Source organism: Balaenoptera musculus, chromosome 10 (genome assembly GCF_009873245.2).
Source record: "Balaenoptera musculus isolate JJ_BM4_2016_0621 chromosome 10, mBalMus1.pri.v3, whole genome shotgun sequence".
NCBI lineage: Eukaryota > Metazoa > Chordata > Mammalia > Artiodactyla > Balaenopteridae > Balaenoptera > Balaenoptera musculus.
The window spans coordinates 58,367,048-58,387,415 of NC_045794.1; the positions used below are offsets into that span (position 1 = coordinate 58,367,048).

Sequence of the window (20,368 nt, forward strand, 5' to 3'; positions counted from 1 at the left end):
ACTTAACTTATGTCAAAATTACATAAGTTTTGTAATGTCTGGAAGTGACTCTTTTATTTCCCTTTTACTTATTTTCATAATGAAAAAAATTTTTTAATAGTTTGAAATTGGTCCCAGGAGTAGAATCTTTTTTTTTTTTTAATGTTTATTATATATGTTACAAATATTTCTTCCCAATTTGTTCCATATATATATATTTGTTGTTGTTGTTGTTGTTTTATCCTTTGACCGTGCCGCACAGCATGTGGGATCCTAGTTCCCCAACCAGGGATTGAACCTGCGCCCCCTGCATTGGCAGCGTGGAGTCTTAACCACTGGACCAGCAGGGAAGCCCCCTAGAATCTTAATATATAACATTATGCCTTTAGAACATAAGGCTTAACTTTATAAACGTTTCAGTTTACTCAGGAATTTACTTAAGTCTCCCGTGTAGTCCCATAGGACATTGTTCAGGGACCATGTCTTAGTCATATTCTTATACCTACAGTCTTACGTGCTTTTACATATAGAAGCACTCAGTGTTTGTGAGCTTGAACTAGTTTAAACTAGTTTTTCCAAGAAGTCCTCATCATTACTTTTTAATATTCCCATCTTATTTTCTATGCCAGTGTGCTACAAAAGCACACCAAAATAAACTTATGTGCTGTTATGAAATAGTTAGAAATCATTAATTTTTCATTATATTTCATCTTTTCTTATTGTTGGATATTTTCAGTTTGAACCCAATACTTTGCTTAATGTTTGTTAAAAATATATGTTAAGTGGAATTTGCATATAGGGTCACATAACAATTAGCGTGACATCTTTGTTTAAGGAGAAGATCAAGATCATGATTATCACTAAACCAAAAAACTTGCATGCATATCAAAGCAAATTTCCCTCTAGTTTATCTTTGTTTGAAGTGCTTTTAAGTCTGAGTAGTATTTTTAAGATAATACATTTTTATATGAAATAACCAGAAACTTGGTTCAGGCATTATAGGAAAACATCTCTTAATTTTTTTTTTTTTTTTTTTTTTTTACAAGACATAAATAGACTGACACCAAGCATTGTACATGGATGACCACAACAAAAGCAACAATGATTGCAATTACCAAACATGAAACACACTCATACTATGTCATAATATTGACATTCAGTCCAGTAATCCTCCACTGTAACAGCTCCTTTACTTTGCAGTGAAAATTGATTTGTATATTCTTTGCCTCTGAGTCCTTGTGGGATTTTTTTTTTTTTAAATTCAGACAGAAAGTCACAAAAATTATACTCATCCTCATCAGTTCACTCAGTCCCATGTAATTAATTTTTTTTTCATCTTGATCTTTTGTTAGCACTTTTATGAGTTCATCAGTTTTTCATTAGAGTTCTGAAAATGCTTATTCATTCAGTTCAGCAGTACAGTCAGTTACCAGAAACCTGTACTTGTCAGAGTCTTTTCCATGAATTTCTTGAAGATGAAACCCTTTTATAGGAACATATTTGCAAAATCATCAGAGTACACCCAGAACTGTCTATAAATGACAAAAGACTTAAAAATGACCACGGTTAAAGATTTGATGAAAGTTCATAATAATGCAGTTGACAAGAAAATTAGTTATTTCTGAGATATACATTTTAAAGTAATAACTAGGATTATTACTTATAACATTATACCAGAACATATAAGATTTTTAGAAATTTCATGTAATGTCTGAAACATTTATATTAACATATTTCCATACAAATAACCCAATGAAAGTTTAGTATTAGTTGTTTTGTTTGTTTTTTTATACCGCAGGTTCTTATTAGGCATCAGTTTCATACACATCAGTGTATACATGTCAATCCCAATTGCCCAATCCAGCACACCACCATCCCCACCTCACCGCAGTTTTCCCCCCTTGGTGTCCATATGACCATTCTCTACATTTGTGTCTCAACTTCTGCCCTGCAAACTGGCTCATCTGTACCATTTTTCTAGGTTCCGCATACATGCATTAATATACGATATTTGTTTTTCTCTTTCTGACTTACTTCACTCTGTATGACAGTCTCTAGATCCATCCATGTCTCAACAAATGACTCAATTTCGTTCCTTTTTATGGCTGAGTAATATTCCATTGTATATATGTACCACAACTTCTTTATCCATTCGTCTGTTGATGGGCATTTAGGTTGCTTCCATGACCTGGCTATTGTAAATAGTGCTGCAATGAACATTCGGGTGCATGTGTCTTTTTGAATTACGGTTTTCTCTGGGTATATGCCCAGTAGTGGGATTGCTGGGTCATATGGTAATTCTATTTTTAGTTTTTTAAGGAACCTCCATACTGTTCTCCATAGTGGCTGTATCAATTTACATTCCCACCAACAGTGCAAGAGGGTTCCCTTTTCTCCACACCCTCTCCAGCATTTGTTGTTTGTAGATTTTCTGATGATGCCCATTCTAACAGGAGTGAGGTGATACCTCATTGTAGTTTTGATTTGCATTTCTCTAATAATTAGTGATGTTGAGCATCTTTTCATGTGCTTCGTGGCCATCTGTATGTCTTCTTTGGAGAAATGTCTATTTAGGTCTTCTGCCCATTTTTGGATTGGGGTGTTTGTTTCTTTGATATTGAGCTGAATGAGCTGTTTATATATTTTGGAGATTAATCCTTTGTCCGTTGATTCATTTGCAAATATTTTCTCCCATTCTGAGGGTTGTCTTTTCGTCTTGTTTATGGTTTCCTTTGCTGTGCAAAGCTTTGAAGTTTCATTAGGTCCCATTTGTTTATTTTTGTTTTTATTTCCATTACTCTAGGAGGTGGATCAAAAAAGATCTTGCTGTGATTTATGTCAAAGAGTGTTCTTCCTATGTTTTCCTCTAAGAGTTTTATAGTGTCCAGTCTTATATTTAGGTCTCTAATCCATTTTGAGTTTATTTTTGTGTATGGTGTTAGGGAGTATTCTAATTTCATTCTTTTACATGTAGCTGTCCAGTTTTCCCAGCACCACTTATTGAAGAGACTGTCTTTTCTCCATTGTATATCTTTGCCTCCTTTGTCATAGATTAGTTGACCATAGGTGCATGGGTTAATCTCTGGGCTTTCTATCTTGTTCCATTGATCTATGTTTCTGTTTTTGTGCCAGTACCATACTGTCTTGATTACTGTAGCTTTGTAGTATAGTCTGAAGTCTGGGAGTCTGATTCCTCCAGCTCCATTTTTTTCCCTCAAGACTGCTTTGGCTATTCGGGGTCTTTTGTGTCTCCATACAAATTTTAAGATGATTTGTTCTAGCTCCGTAAAAAATGCCATTGGTAATTTGATAGGGATTGCATTGAATCTGTAGATTGCTTTGGGTAGTATACTCATTTTCACAATGTTGATTCTTCCAATCCAAGAACATGGTATATCTCTCCATCTGTTGGTATCATCTTTTAATTTCTTTCATCAGTGTCTTATAGTTTTCTGCATACAGGTCTTTCGTCTCCCTAGGTAGGTTATTCCTAGGTATTTTATTCTTTTTGTTGCAATGGTAAATGGGAGTGTTTCCATAATTTCTCTTTCAGATTTTTCATCATTAGTGTATAGGAATGCAAGAGATTTCTGTGCATTAATTTTGTATCCTGCAACTTTACCATATTCATTAATCAGCTCTAGCAGTTTTCTGGTGGCAGTTTTAGGATTCTCTATGTATAGTATCATGTCATCCGCAAACAGTGACAGTTTTACTTCTTCTTTTCCAATTTGTATTCCTTTTATTTCTTTTTCTTCTCTGATTGCCGTGGCTAGGACTTCCAGAACTATGTTGAATAATAGTGGTGAGAGTGGACATCCTTGTCTCGTTCCTGATCTTAGAGGAAATGCTTTCAGTTTTTCACCATTGAGAATGATGTTTGCTGTGGGTTTGTCATATATGGCCTTTATTATGTTGAGGTAGGTTCCCTCTATGCCCACTTTCTGGAGAGTTTTTATCAGAAATGGGTGTTGAATTTTGTCAAAAGCTTTTTCTGCATCTATGAGATGATCATATGGTTTTTATTCTTCAATTTGTTAATATGGTGTATCACATTGATTGATTTGCGTATATTGAAGAATCCTTGCATCCCTGGGATAAATCCCACTTGATCGTGGTGTATGATCCTTTTAATGTGTTGCTGGATTCTGTTTGCTAGTATTTTGTTGAGGATTTTTGCATCTATATTCATCAGTGATATTGGTCTGTAATTTTCTTTTTTTGTAGTGTCTTTGTCTGGTTTTGGTATCAGGGTGATGGTGGCCTCATAGAATGAGTTTGGGAGTGTTCCTTCCTCTGCAATTTTTTGGAAGAGTTTGAGAAGGATGGGTGTTAGCTCTTCTCTAAATGTTTGATAGAATTCACCTGTGAAGCCATCTGGTCCTGGACTTTTGTTTGTTGGAAGATTTTTAATCACAGTTTCAATTTCATTACTTGGGATTGGTCTGTTCATATTTTCTGTTTCTTCCTGATTCAGTCTGGGAAGGTTATACCTTTCTAAGAATTTGTCCATTTCTTCCAGGTTTTTTTAAAACAAATGTTGAAATAGTATTGAATAAAAATGGTGTGATTAATCTTATTTTTCCCATTCCAGATTATATATGAACAGGAAGGGGTGTATATTCATTCATCTTTTGGAAAGACCAGTGACCAAGACAGCTTGATTTCAGGAATATTACGTGTTTTAGAAAAGGTATATTTCTAGTAAATGACTTTATTTAATAATTGTTTATGTTTAAATAAAAAATAATTTTTATTTAATAATTGTTTAAATAATTTAATAGTAATTGGGGCATTATCAGCAGGCTTGAATTTCACATGTAAGATAAAATTATGTAATTGAGCAGTGGTTGTAAATTTAACATGGAAGTGATGTTAGAAATAAAATGCTTTAGATAAGCCAGTAAAATGGTATGGAATATTTTAAAACTTATGTAAAAGTTGCAGTAATATAATTTTTTTGTAATGAAAGGCAGAGTTTAGAAATCTATACATTGTTGTCAAATAGTGGTTTACATATGATATTCCATATTTAACGTGCTGATAAATTTAAGGGGTTAAAAATTTCATTTTCAGTTCAGGGAATTAAGTATAGGTGACTAAAAATATAAGATATTGCTGAATAGTAAATATGGTTAATAATTTCTTTCTCTAGGATGCTGAAGTAATAGTGGACTGGAGACCATTGGATGATGCATTAGATTCTTCTAGTATTCTGTATGCTGGAAAGGTATTTAAGAAAAAAATGCATGTCTGAAGGAATGCCATTTTTTAAATAAAAGCTTTATTGAGATATAATTCATATACCATAAAATCTACTCTTCTAAAGTATATAACTCAGTGTTTTTAGTATATTTACAGAGTTGTGCAACCATCACCAATATCTAACTTTTGAACATTTCCATTACTTCCAAAAAAGGAACTGTACCTCTTAGCAGTCACCCCTCATTCCCACTTAACTCCAGTCCTCTGCACCCATTAATTTACTGTCTGTCTCTGAGGATTTGTCTGTTGTGGACATTTTATCTATGGAATCATATAATATGTAGTCTTTTGTGACTGGCTTCTTTCACTTAGCATAATGTTTTCAAGGTTCATCCATGTTATAGCACCTGCCAGTACTTTGTTTCCTTCTTTCCTTTTTTTCTTTTTTGCTGAATAATATTGCGTTTATGGATGTGTACCACATTTTGTTTATTCATTCATCGGTTGATGGACATTTGGGTTGTTTTCATTTTTAGGCTAATGTAAATAATGCTGCTGTGAATGTTCATATTCAAGTTTCTGTGTGGATACATTTTTCCTTGAAAACCCAGGAATGGAATAGTTGAATTAACTTATGTTTAACGTTTGTATCATGTGTTGACTTCTCACTATGGAAGGTAGAGATTTAGCTCTATCTTATCTCTAATTCACCTTGAAACTATGGCCCAGTTGTCCACATTTCTTCTCAAAATATTTAATCACATAGACGATCTTCCAATGTCATCTTCTCAGAGACATTTCTTCCAGAGCCTTCTTACAAGTTCCTTCTGAACTGGTTGCTCTTTTGGCTTGCTGTGCAGCAGTTATCCTGGGGATTCTTTTTGCCTCTTTCCCATATTTTAATCCCCATTTCCTGTATCCTCTGCTATCTTATATTTTGGTTTACTCCCTAGTTTTGGTACACCTCCAGTGCTTCCTGAGAAAAAGGGTGTATGAGAGCAAAAACATTTCTGTTTTCAGACTTTTCTATCCTTATTCTGAATTGATAGCTGGCTGGCATAGAATTACAGTTTGAAAATAAATTTCCCCTCATATTTTTGAAAGTTATTGTCTCAGGTTTGACTAATTTCCTTTATTGGTGTTAAGTCTGCTGCATTCTGATTCCTGATCCTTGCTATGTTTTTTTCCTCTTTAGAAGCTTTTACAATTGCCTTTTCGCTTCTAGTGTTCTAGATGTTCTGGAAATGTGCCCTTGTGGTCTTTTTTATCCAGTGTGTTGGGTGCTTGATAGGCTTTTTTTTAACGTGAAAACTTGTGTCCTTTAGTTTTTAGGAAATATTGTTGAATTATTTTAGTGATGATTTCTTCTTTGTCTCCATTTTCTATTTTCTTTCTTTCTGGAACTCTACATGCTTTGGACTGGTCCTGTAATATTTTAATACTTACTTTACTATTTTCTAATTCTTTGTGTATGTGTGTATTATTTTCTAGGAAATTTCTTCAGTTTTATCTTCCAGTTCTTCTATTGCCTTTTTCCTTTTTGCTGTTTTTTAGATTTCTAATACATTTCGTTATGTGTCCCCTTTCCCCCCTTTTAAAAAATAGCATCCTGTTCTTCATGGATGTACTATTTCTGAGGAGTTGAAGGATAGTTTTTCAGATGTTTTCATCTCTGTATATAGTCCACCTCCTCTAATTGACTTTTTTTTTCCTATTTCATTTGGACTTTATCTTTTATGTAAACACTTGCCTTTGACATTTGGTGATCTTTGTATTGTGGTGCTCATATTTAACAGCAAACACAAAAAACTGATTATACTCTCTCTATGTATGGGTAGGTTTGTTAATAGTTGGGACTCAGGGTGACTTGGCTAGGCTGTTTCCTTGGGGAATCCCCGGTATTGAAACCTGGGTCTTTTTTCTTGGGCTAGTCATTTGTCAGAGAAGAATCTACAGATTCCTACCTGGAGAGGGAAAGCTGGATTCCACTGTTCTGGGAACTGAGTGGAGGAAGAGAGCTGGGAGTCTTGCCAACTTATTATATAGATGAACTTTCAGTTAATTCTCCTGTTTTCAGTGTATTATCTCTTTGCTCAGTGTCCCTGGTTTCTCCTAATCCACAGATAATCTGTTTTACCTTTTCCAATGAATAAACCTTCAGCCTTCTAGACTTTTGTTAGTAGTCCCGTTTTCAGCTTAACCTTTATCCTAGTTTCCAGAAGTACCTGATTTACTAGTTCCAAGCCTTTGTGTGGGGTGGGGTTCTGTAAATGCTGCTGCGCTTTCCCTACTGTTGATGGGAGAGTTGGTAGTGATGGTGGTAAGGGTTGCATTTTTTTAAATTGGGCAAACGAGGAGGGCTCCTTGAGAAATGACATCAGAGGAAGGACTCGGAGGAAAAAGCACTCCACTTTACAATTTCATTCATTCAGTTTTTCCCCCTATTCTTCAGTCTGTTTCTATTTCTTACTAATTTCTTTTGTTTATAATATATTCCTGTTGCTATAAATCTTCCTTTTTCCATTTTTAAAAAGAATTACACTAGCAATACACGAATACATTCTTGTTGTAAAAATTCAAATAATAGAAAGTTGAAGTCCTCCTTGACTAGAACCCTGTCCCTAATCTGTCCCTGTTTAATGTATATCTTTCCAGACTTTTATTGGTACACATTTCCTGTCATATCTATCCATCCATCCATCCATTCATCCCTGGTTTTCTCTAGTGTGTTTCTAATTACATATGTTCCATGTAGTTGTTATACTGCATACATTGTTTCTTAACTTCGTTTTATTTACTATTACATATTGAACATATATACGCATGAACAGATATCAGTCTTTAAACTTCTGCCTAGCATTTTATTGGCTACCTGCTAGTTTATTTACTTATTCCTTCATTGATGGATGATGAGATATATTCAGCTTTTCACTTTTGCAAACAATTCTGTGATGAAAATTCTTGTATCTGCCTCTTTGTATACATGTGTGAGTATTTCTCTAAAGTAGATGATGAGAATAGAGTTATTGTGGTGAAACACATGCATATTTTGAATTGTAATAAATATGACTCAATTGTACATTTGAGTCAGTAATTAGCACTGTCATCAACAGTGTGAGATACAGCATTTCCTCACACTGTCTTCCATATTTTTATTTTTTAGTTGAATGGGCCAGAAAAATTTAAATTCATCTTTACTTGCTTTTCTTGGATTGTTTCTGAAGTTGGACATTTTCCTTTGTTTGTCACTTCATATTTCTTCTTTGATTTGCTCGTTCATACCATTTCCTTATTTTTCTCTTTTGATGTTTGTTGATTTCTCAGTAAATTGGTAGGAGTTGTTTTTGTATTCTGGATGTTTTTCTGTCATCGTCCATATGTTTTGGAAACATTTTCACACAGTTTTGCTTATCTTTAACTTATGTGTGGTATCTTTTATTGAATAGAAGTTAAACTTTTTGATTTAGTCAGATTATTAACATAGCATTTTAGACTTTTGGTTTTTTTCTCTTTTAAAATAGAAAGTTCTTTAAAACTGAACATGTAGATATGGTATTTGTAGCTTTTAGCTAATTTTGATTAAGAGACATGTGCAACCAATGGTGGTTTAAATAAGTAACCACCATTGGGTATGTTCCTCAAATAACCAGAAGCCTGGAGGTTTGGAGCTATTTGCAGTGTTTGTCTTTATGATTATAAGGTGGCTATTATGTTTTTAGGCAGCATAGCTTCATCAAAAGCAGGAAATAGGGAAAAAGGGATGAAGCTTTTATTAGGAAAGCAAAAGCATTTCCAAGGCCCTACTGTTGACTTATGCTTATATTTCATTGGCAACCCTAACTGCAGGAGAATCTGGACAAGGTTTTCTTGTCTTTTTGGTCAGCTGAGCAAGGGAGAAAAGGATAGGAAATAGTGTTCGGCTTTCCCACCAGTGATATCTGCCACAACCTACAAACTTAATTTATATAGAAGCTTGAGAAGACATTATTGATTGAAATGAAATTCTAGTCTTAGTCCCTAAATATTTTATATGTTATAATTATTTTAGGACTCCAGTTCAGTCGTGGAATGGACCCAGGCCCCAAAAGAAAGAGCTCATCGAGGATTGGAACATCTGAACAGTTACGAAGCAGAGTGGGACATGGTTAATACAATTTCATTTAAAAAGAAACCACATACCAATGGAGGTATGAATTAAATCGTTTGAAATCTTAAACTGGTTTGCTACTATAAAGTATAAACAAAAGTGCAAAGAAAATTCTTTAATGTTTCTTAGAAGAAGGATGTGTTGGTGCTTTGATTAATATGTATAATTCCCATTTTATTTATATTCCTTTTTCATCTTTTTGTTGCTTTGTTGGTTGTGACCTCATAAAAAGGCTTTAAAAATACTTGTTCTGTTTTGTAGTTATTAATGGCAGAAAATAGAAAGACTTAAAAAAATTGCTTTGGCTATCTCTTTTGCACATTTTTCTTAATCCAGTAGAATAAAAAGAAAAAACTCATGTTATTTCATCCTAAAGCACCAGGGGGAGATGAAGTATACCACTAAACCATGCCGTTCTAATTTCAGTGTTTACTGGTATCTTCACAGCTCATTGCAGCTCCCCTTTGTATATGTTCCGCAACTGTTCTCCTTTATATATACATTAAATTTATGTTTGCTGTGTGGTGACTATCTACATGTAGATAACAAAAAAGAGCCAACCTAGCAATCTGGTAGAACACGTATACTACCCCAGATATGATCTAGCTAGCCCACGTGTGATGTGGCCAGCCTATTTGTGATATGTTTAAAAAATATTAAATACTGTATAGAGTTAAAATTTTTTTTCTATTGATTTCTTTGTGTTTTATAACTAATAGGATATTTTATCTTTCAGTGATTTTTGATCTGAGTTTAGGATTTATCTGCATTTACCAGATTCAAAAAGTCTAGCCTAAATTGATTAGAATATGTATTGATACGTTTATATAGCATTGTTACTAAGTAAAATTGATTTTCACGTATGGCCTGGGGAATCATTCTCATACAGTAGTTATACTTTGTACTGTATCATTTCTTGGGAACAGTGGCAATTAAGAAATAGTAAGTCACAGACTTTCGATAACAGTCAGCTCATGCATATATGTCTTTTTTTTGTTGTTTTGCATTTCCATTCTAGAGAAGGTTCTTAACCAGAACAATGCAAAAATGTTAAGGAAGGGTAAAACCACAGGATTTTAGTATATTTAGCATGTGAGGGATTTTTAACTTCTCTAGGCTGGATCTTCAGGATTGGTTTATGTGAATTGCTATTTTTTGTTTGCCTAATATTGTTAAATCCTTGAAAATGAAAAAGGTTACAGAAATGAGCAAAAGGAGTGAGTTTTCAAAATTTCATAAAAGAAGCATTACATGTTTGAGAAAAGCATAATCTGACAATAAAGGTCTTTTTAGATTAATGGTTTTTAACTGGGTGCACATTGAAATCACATGGGGAAGTTAGGCTTTTGGAAAAAGTACCAGTGCCTGGGTTTCATCCAGCAAATGAAATCAGACTCTGGAGATGGAGCCTGGGCATCCCTATTTTTCTGTATTTTTCAAAAGCTCTCCTGGTTATTTTAGTGTGCAGAGTTGAGAACCTCTGTGTAGCTGCGTAGCTTAGCAAAAAACCCACAGATCTAAATACTGCTTATGTATCTTGGCATTGCATTATGCCTTGTAAAGAGCCTTTATTTAGTAATTATTAAAAGTTAAGGACACATTTCTTTTTCTTTCTTTTCTCCACTGTTTAAAAATTTTTATGATAGCAGTAAGAAACACATTGCACAGTATGGCCCAGTGTGCATACACATGCACATATTTAACAGAACAAGGAGTTAATGAAGTACATTTACTCTGTTTCATCCCATCCCATTCCATCCCATCTTATCCTAGACTATCTACCTCATCCAATCATATTTCATCAAAACTCCTTCTTAAAGAAGACATTTTCTAAGCTTGATGTTTCAGAATTTAAAATTCTGCCTTAATTTTTTACATTTTTGAAATGCATTTTTTCCAAATAAAATTTTTATTTTATTTATTATTATAAACTTCACATTTTTAAACTTTTTACCTTTTTTGTGATTCACAGAGGAAAATGGGGACAAACCTTTAAAAAAATTGACTATTGAAGACTTTTTAAACTTTATATTTCTTAAATATACTGCTAAGTCTTTGTTTTTATATATTAGATCAAATGTTTTGAGAATGTATCTTCCCAGAGCAACAGACTGCCGTGATGTTCTGGAAACCCATTCAGATAAAATGTCATGTCTGTGATGTTAATTCTGTTCAAGACATATGGAGACTTACTGAATTGTTTCGTTTACTTTTTTGCTATTATGGCCAGTTTTCCCACATCAGTGTGTTGGAGTTATTTTTTACATATATTGGGTAACACAGTAAGTTCATCAGAACTAATTAGCTTTATTTACCTTTCTTTAAGGAGAAAGAAGGAAATTTTGAGTTAACTGTTGGATTCTGTTAGTTTTCCTTTGTAACAATTTCTAGTTCTGGTTAGCTATTATTGGTAGACCCAATTGCAGATTACTTTTCTGTTGACTTGGTTAGTAGATTATTCATTTATTTAACACATCTTTGACTACCTACTATGTGCTAGTCACTCTTGCTGTGAACAGAATTAAGTTCTTGTTCTCATGAAGCTTATACTCCAGAAAAGAGATTTCTGGGATTGACTTGTAATGTTTGTCTCATTGTTTATCAGAGCTTTAAGTGAGGAAATGTGGGAGGAATTTTCTTTTGTATTTAATATGTAACGTGTGTCTCTTCCATTAACAAGGGAAAAAACCTGTGTAAAATTTTTACATTTGAATATGCACAAACTTCTGATATGCCTGCATATATTATTTAATATTCTTCATATGATTTTCTTGCATTACTTTGATTAAATACTTTTTGTGGAATTTAAGATAAAAAATTGTATCTGGTTTTTCATTGCTGTTTTGCTGTGAAAATATTTTTGGTCTTTGCAGATAATCTAGTAGTATGTATCCTTTCTAGGTAGTCCAGGTGCATTCACACTTAAGTGATTCATAAAATGTTGGAATTCTAGAATTGTTCTCACTTTGATATTAGTTTGTAATGGTGTTATGAGCTCTGTAGTATAAATTGCAGTGAAACATGATGTGTCGTAAAGTGAGCACATGGTACTTAATCTGGTACCAGCCTTAGATATGAGTTCACCATCTGAACCGGTGTGGAAGTAGGCAGGGCACTGCATAGATAAGTTACTTAGCCTTTCTGGACTTTGTTTCAAACGATAACTTGTTAAAGTGTCCATGAAAGAGTAATGGTGTCTGCATTCCTTGCAGGTAGAGGTTTCTGTAAGCTGTAGATTTCTGTGTCAGTTTAGGGGATTTTGTTGGAGGTGATGGAGCTGTAGTGTTCTGACTATATAGGAAGGTGACATACATGCAGGTCAGTACTGACTGATCTACCCTTTGAGTAAGTTCTATAAGCAGATATTATCTATGCAGTTTATCTTTGTGGAATTGATAGTGTTGGGACGGAATTTATAAAGATTTTCAGTAACAGGATAGTATGACACTTCTTAGGAAATAGCATTAGAGAAAAGGTTTTTTAAAATTTCAGAGACATGACATGCTTAAGTCTGCGTTAAAATGTTCAAGTAAAATAACATTTTTAGATTAGAAATTAAATATAAGTATTAGATAACTTTTTTCCCTTGTTCTTTAAATTTTTATTTAAATAGATAATCTTTACATTGCTTGTTATCAATTGCAATATTATTCACAAACCTAGTATTTTAAGCTTCTATAAACAGCCCACACACTAGGAAATGCTTTATTTTACATAGCTATAGTTTGGTTTGAACTGAGGTCTTAATTTAGTAGAAGGTTGATTTAGCAGGAAGATTGAATGTATTCATTCTTTTTGAAGCATTCACAACTTAGTTACCTTTTCATCCTCAATTCCCCACTGCTCTTTGGGTTTTTGCAAATGTCTGTCTGTGTACTCACTCCAATGTTACTTTTTTTTTAAATTAATTTTTATTGGAGTATAGTTGCTTTACAGTGTTGTGTTAGTTTCTACTGTACAGCAAAGTGAATCGGCTATATGTATACATATGTCCCCTTTTTTTTTTTTGGATTTCTTTCCCATTTGGGTCACCACAGAGCACTGAGTAGAGTTCCCTGAGCTATACAGTAGGTTCTCATTAGTTATCTATTTTATACATAGTATCAATAGTGCATATATGTCAATCCCAATCTCCCAGTTCATCCCACACACACCCCCTTTCCCCCCTTACTTTTTATACTGGTATACTTTTACCTTCACTCAATGTAATCTAGTAAAGATAATTCCAAAAGGAAGTGAGGAATAAAGGTTGGTTTTGTTTTTGGTTTTTTTTGTTTTTTTGTTTTAAATGACTCTCCAAGTGCATAATGCCATTTGTATATGAGGGAAGTGGAAAAGATGAATATTTATTGAATATTTACTATATACTTGGCACTGTACTCATTAGTTGACAAGTATTATCTCTTTTAATTCTTAGAATAACATTGGGAGGTAAGTATAATTATCTCCATTTTACAGATGAAGAAACTGAGGCTCAGAGAGATTCAATTATTTGCCCCAAATCATTCAGTTAGTAAGATGGTGGTGCTGCAGTTTGAATCTGGCCTGCTTGCTTCCAAAGCCATGATCATTTTGGGGCAAAGCTGATATTTTAAATAAGGATAGTATTTTTTTCAATTTGTATGCAGTAAGATAATTATTTTAAAAACTATTCTTTTAAGAAAATGTATGTTGCCATTTCTAGTACAGGTGGAAGCCATGGTAATATCAGTGCTGTAGTTGTTCCCTAGGTTCAACAAATATCTGTTAGGCAGTCACGAAGAGTGCTGTCAGTACCTTTTAAAAAGGTGAACAAAAATATTTTGCCCCGCTTTCTTGTTTTTAAGATGCTCCAAGTCATAGAAATGGGAAAAGCAAATGGTCATTCCTGTTCAGTTTGACAGACCTGAAATCAATCAAGCAAAACAAAGAGGGTATGGGCTGGTCGTATTTGGTATTCTGTCTAAAGGATGACGTCGTTCTCCCTGCTCTGCACTTTCATCAAGGAGATAGCAAACTACTGATTGACTCTCTTGAAAAATATGTGGTATTGTGTGAGTAAGTATCAAATTATTTCCTTCTTATCGAAACCGGATTGTTGTGTTGGTCCCAAGGCAAACTATTTTTACTTGTCATTGGGTATCAGTGACCTATGTGCATATTAAGGGACAAGCAGCTTTGTTTTTTCTGGAATATTGACTACTTTGGATGAGTGACTGAATAAAATTTTGCCATTTTAGTAATTTGGAACTGCAACTTATCACCTTATTACTGTTTTAAAGAAAAGAATGGTTCAGTATTTTAATACACATTCAAATGAATGATGATACATCAATAATTTATGGATTATATATTTACCAATTTTATCTTTTAATATGTAGTTTCTGTTAAACATAGAGTTTCATTTGTAATGCTACAAATTTAAGTCAGGCAAATCTAAATAAAATTATTGTAAGTGTGGAAGTTAGGGCTTTCTCACTTTCCAGAAATCTTGTGTCTTACATTTATTTACCCATGTGCATTTGTACACGCATACTCTTTCTCGCTTTCACTCTCAACAAATACAGTTGTGGTATCTATTAAGTTCTGAGCACTGTGCTGGTTGTTTGATCTTTAGTAGTGAACAAAACAGGCATGTTCTTGGATATCTGAGAGTTTATGGTCTTGTGAAGGATGCTGACCAGTAAATAGCAATAAACTCAAGAAATAAGATGGAGGAAGTACAAGGAAGGGAGGAAGTGTACTTCATTCAGACAGGGGGTTGGGTAAGGGTCAGGGAAGACTTTCTGGAGGAGGTAACATCTAGGTTGAGACTTGACAAATGTGTGAATGTTAGCATGAAAGGGAAGGAGATATTTAGATGGAGAGATGTTTTAGATAGAGGGAGGTATATAAAACATGATATAATCACAGAACAGAGTAGTTCAGTATCACAGGTCTGCATAGTGGGGGAAGGGAGGGTACAGGATTTAAAGATGAAGCCAAAGAGCTGAGTAAAGGCCAGGGCATGAAGGATCTTGTAAATCACGTTAGCAGGTTGTTCCAGTCATCTAGATGAGCTTGTAGTAGCATGAACTACGGGAGTGACAAGAAAGAAGTGTTGGAGGAATATTTAGTGTTAGAGTTTGTGATTGATTGGATATGTGGAGGAGAAAAGAAGGGAGAAGTTGAGATTTTTAGTTTGGGGAATCGTAGGGATGATTGTTAACTTCATTAATCATGTCCTCACTTTAATAGAGTAATGTCATGCCTAAATGTAGATTATATAAAGCTAGGAGTGATGCAAAAGTTGAAAGATATTGACTCTGTGTTTTTTGGCATGAAATTCTCTTCCCTTACCATGTTGACCTCCTCTGGCTGGCACTGGGCATGCTGATTAGTACCTGTAATCATAAGAAAGTCAGATCTGGTTGGTAGTATGTGGGTCTTGGATCTTGAAGTGAGAAGCTGCGAATAGGCTACCACCTACAGTGTTAAGTAGATTTCAGGAGGAGCATTTATCATGACTGGGGCATAAGGCTTGGCTGTTGAATAGCAGCTGTTAAAGACTTGGGGGTTTTAGCATCATAGCAAGCTCAATATCAATCAGTGTTGTGATGTAACTGTTACAAAAGAGCTCATTCATTCTGAGACTGTTGATGAAAGCATAGTATCTAGAATGAAGTGGTAGTCCCTCTCTACTCTTTACTGGTAAGATCATACTTTGGAGAACTAGGCTTAGTTTTAAACACTGCATTTTAGATGCGTTAGACTAACTATACTACGTGGAAAAAGATGGCTAGCGTAATGAGAGGGATCAAAATGGTATCATGAAAAACGTGGGGTTGTGGCGATTTAACTTGAAGAAGAGGAGTTGTGGTGCACCATTAAATAAAACCCGAGCTTATTACTATGGTCAGTGAGGGCCTGCCCTATCTTAGCTCTGTTTATTTCTTAAACCTCATCTCATGCCATTCTCTTCTATATTCTAGCCACGTGGTTTTCTTTCAGTTCCTGAAATGCCCTAAACTCTTTCTTGTCTTAGGGTCCTATATGTATTTCTTTTGTCTAGAATATTCTTCTCCCTTTCTTATCCCTGAGGTCTCAGTTTAATGTCACTTCCTCAGAAGGACTTTTCTGGTTGCTTAGTCTCCCATTTAATGTAGGTTCCCACCCCCATTCCTTTTTGCTTTCTCATTCTCTTGTTTGCTTCCTTCACGGCCCTTAACAGAATAAAATCATTTTGTCTGTTTACTTCTGTTACGTTTTCCTCTAGAATATAAGCCCATAAAGGCAGGGATTGCATCTATCTTGTTTACACTTTCTCCTAAATTCCTAGCCAGAGTGCCTGGCACATAGTGTTTATTCAGTAAATCTTAGTTGAATGAATAAATGGCATGGTACTTATCAATTCTACAAATAATTTCAAAAGGATTGTTAAAAGAAATAGACTAGATTTGTTTTGTATGACTTCAGAGATAAATTAGAAGGAAATAGCTCAAGGGGTAGAAATTATAAGGAATTAGCTCAAGAGGTAGAGAGTTTTCTGTCCTGGATGGGTTCAAGGGTAGACTCAACAATTACTTAGGTGCTTATAAGAGAATATGTACCTTAAATATGTGTTGGTGATGTTTTAATGAAGGTTGTAAGTGAAACTATGTTTCCTTTTCTGTACTGGTGAGGCTTAGATATGTAGCATCATAATAATTCAGCCCAAATTAATGAAGTCATCCAGTTATCATTTTTGGACAACCACAGGTCTCCCTAGTGAGGGCAGACCACTTATGACATGAATGAGAGCAGACTAGAAACCACCTTCTCTGTTGGCAGGCAGATCCAAGAGATAAAGAGAGCCTGGAAGGGGTTATGCCATGCATGCACCTTACTCTTTCCTGATCTCAGCGGTCAGATGTGTCCCTGTGAAGATTTTCTTTAATAGGAGTGCATACTTCCACCTAGAAACAAGAAGCCATGGGAATGGTGTTCCCCTCTCTCTACTTTTTCATTCAACAAGTATTTTTTTTTTGAGGACCCACTGTGTTCTTTCCAGCACATCATACTAAGTGCTGGAAAGGAGCACTTAGTCAAAAAAGATATGGTGTCTGTCTTCATGGAGTTTGTACTATTGCAGAAAAGAAAAAGATCGCTTATACAAATAATCATAAGTTTTCAGCTGTAGTAAGTGCTATGAATCACGGATATAGCACGATGAGAGCATATAATAGGATAATATGTAAGTTTGTGTGTGTGTGTGTTAGTAGTAATTGAAGCTCTGAGAGAGAATGAGATTAACTAAGAAGAGGATAAAATGGGATAGAATGTGAGCATGTGATTAATTGTAGCCTTTAATGACGTGGTCAAAGAGAAGAGCCTAGCAGAGGAGTCTGACTTCCTACACTTTGTGTCCTCTCTTCCCACTAGGCTTAATCACATTTATGGTCAGCCAAGGATGTGGCTGTTTCTGGGGGAGGAGGTAGCTGTGTAAAGTGAGCTTTAAAAGCTTCGTCCTTAGTACCAGCCACTTCTCCATTGTGTATTCTCCTGTGGCACTGAGGGGCCAGTTTATTCTTTGCCCCCTGAATAGTCTGAGATGTGTAAGAATAGTACATCAAATATTTTATCCCCAAGGCCCCTCTGTACACTAGGCAGAAAATAAGCCCCCCCCCCATTCTCTTTCCCATCATAAATTATGCCCAACTGCATTGTGTCATATATGCTGAGTCCAGGTGGTAGAATATAGATATTCCAGATAAACAGTCACCAGTATAAAAATAAATCCCATATTTGTATAAAGCATCTTCCATTATCGGATTCTTAGGGAGATGTTAAAGGTTCTTGTTTTTTATGTTCATTACTTACGATCTAAATAAATGGAATTCACAATTAAGTCCAAAGAAGTGAAAAGTCCCAAATACCCCCATTTTTTACTTTATTAGGTATCATTTCCTGTCTCTGGAGCAGTTATCCTAAGCAAAATGGTACTTCCAGAGTCATGTTCCTGTGGTCGCAGATTGTTGTGGAGACCAGAAGAAGAAGGGTAGACCAGGAAAACCTTGGTGTCAGCAGCTTCGCTGGGATCCCAGCCACTCTGTTCCTGGGTCATCCTTGTGTTTTCTTAGTTCAAAAACATCAATAGAGGGAGATGCAGACCACAGTATCTTTTTTCTCTGATTAACCTAAATTGAAGAATGTGACTTGCATCTGTGGCCATGATGTCTTCCTAACACTCCCCGTAACGAATTAAGGGTCTTACCATACAGACGAACAGAAATTGCAGATTTGCTAGGGATGTGCAGCCTTGAAAGAGCGAGGTAAAGGTTGGGTAGCTATGCACAGTTCCTTCTTTCAATCTCATCAGCTGGATTAGTCAGTGCAAAATAGGCCAACTTCTTGAGGCTTATTATTTCTCAAATGGTTTTCTTATCTACTGGGACAAATTGTCCTATTCATTGATATTCTTTAGTGTTCTTTGAGTTATCACCATTTAGAACATGGTGTTCAGTTGGGTAAAAGAATGAGCCACACATACATTTTTGTTACATTTCTGGAACCAAGTTGGTTGCTAGGATATGAATGAAAGTTATTGGTTCTGTTAAAATTATTTTATATATTGGGCCATTTTAAAATTAATACATAAATATCCAAGCAGTAAAATATTTCCTTAAAAAGCCAAGTTGGTTGTATCATCTTATAGCACCAGTCATTTATGAGATTAGGTCCTAGACCCTTATTTATTCCCTTTGTGAGATACATATATCCACACACACATACATATATACATACACATACACATATATATATATGTATAAATTATATGGATGGGAATAAACTATATAGTTTTGTTGTAAATGTTCTGTACTTTTTATTTTTTATTAACCTTTTCAGCTTTATATCTTTTGCAATGATATTTTTATTTATTTCTTTAGCTTTCCATATTGGTCTTCTCGGTAGCAATATAAAATAGTTACTATTACATCTCATTGCACAAAAATTCTTCAACTTTTAAAACTTCTGAATTCTGAAGCTTTTGGGAGAGGTTCACTCCAAAGTACTTCTGAATTTTTAGTAGTTATGCGTCTGTAGTTGTGATATTAGACAATGGTTTTCTTTAAGCCCTTTAGTAGGATCTAATAGAATTGCTGATGTTAGCATCATTAAAAGTTCTATCTTACTGCTGCAGTGAGTTTTTGAAAGCCTTGAATAATGTTGTCATGAGTGATCAACTTCCCAGAATCCATAATATCCCCAGAATATATAAATATAATATTTAATCTTCCCAGATTAAATCAGTGTGGTAACCTGGCAGGTGGAAATGTAACAATATTCTGGAATGCCAGCCCCCCTTTTGGTGAGCTCTGAAGTTGCTTAACAACATTATTACCTGTCCTCTTACTGCTATACTTTAAAAAAATGTTTTGTTGATTTCTTCAGTGTCAAGCAGGTCTAGTGTGACTTCCCCCAGCCCCTCATCACAGAGCATTAGGTATAAATAAAAGAAATCCTTCGTTTTTAAAAAAGTGTCTGTGGTTCTTTGTTGGTTGAGCAGTCATTTCTTCTTCCCATCTCCAGCTTTGTGACCATAGTTTTAGATCTGAAGCCATAATAATTGGCTGGGCACAGATAACTGAAGGTTGCATATGTGTTCCCCTTCAGCATGCATAGCCAGTGTTTTGACTTTCATGATCATTTTTTTATTTGTAGTATAAAGAAAAAATTTGACTTAATCTATTTTTAGAAACAAAGAATAATAACCATAGCACCAGCAGCACTATGTTAGGAAAAAAATGTTTCTATACTAGTTACTTTTCTTTTTCTGGTGCTATGTTTACAAGTTGACCTATCATTAAGAAATGCCTTGTGAGAACCTATAGGTCTTCATGTTAAGCATGACCCCCAGAAGATGTTCAGAAAAATGGTGATTAATGAAAATTGAACGTTTAAAAAGTTATTTTTTTCCTACTTCAAATGACTCAACCTAGCTCTTTTAAGAAGCTAAGGGGCTTATTCAGCTACTATTGTCTCTGATGATCGAGTGCTGTTTCTAAGTAAGAATAAGATCTGTTTTGGATTTCATATCCC

At 34.7% G+C, this 20,368-nt stretch overlaps 1 protein-coding gene across 5 annotated transcripts in view; it reads left to right on the forward strand.

The window, feature by feature from the left end:
- TBC1D15 (TBC1 domain family member 15) overlaps window positions 1-20,368 on the forward strand; it is a 72,641-nt gene that overhangs the window by 20,184 nt on the left and 32,089 nt on the right. For all 5 annotated transcript variants that reach the window (XM_036865467.1, XM_036865469.1, XM_036865471.1 and 2 more), the window contains exons 2-5: window positions 4,574-4,672; window positions 5,135-5,209; window positions 9,233-9,371; window positions 14,158-14,368. In XM_036865467.1, coding sequence (XP_036721362.1) covers window positions 4,574-4,672; window positions 5,135-5,209; window positions 9,233-9,371; window positions 14,158-14,368 — 524 coding nt within the window. The remainder of the gene's footprint in view (window positions 1-4,573; window positions 4,673-5,134; window positions 5,210-9,232; window positions 9,372-14,157; window positions 14,369-20,368) is intronic.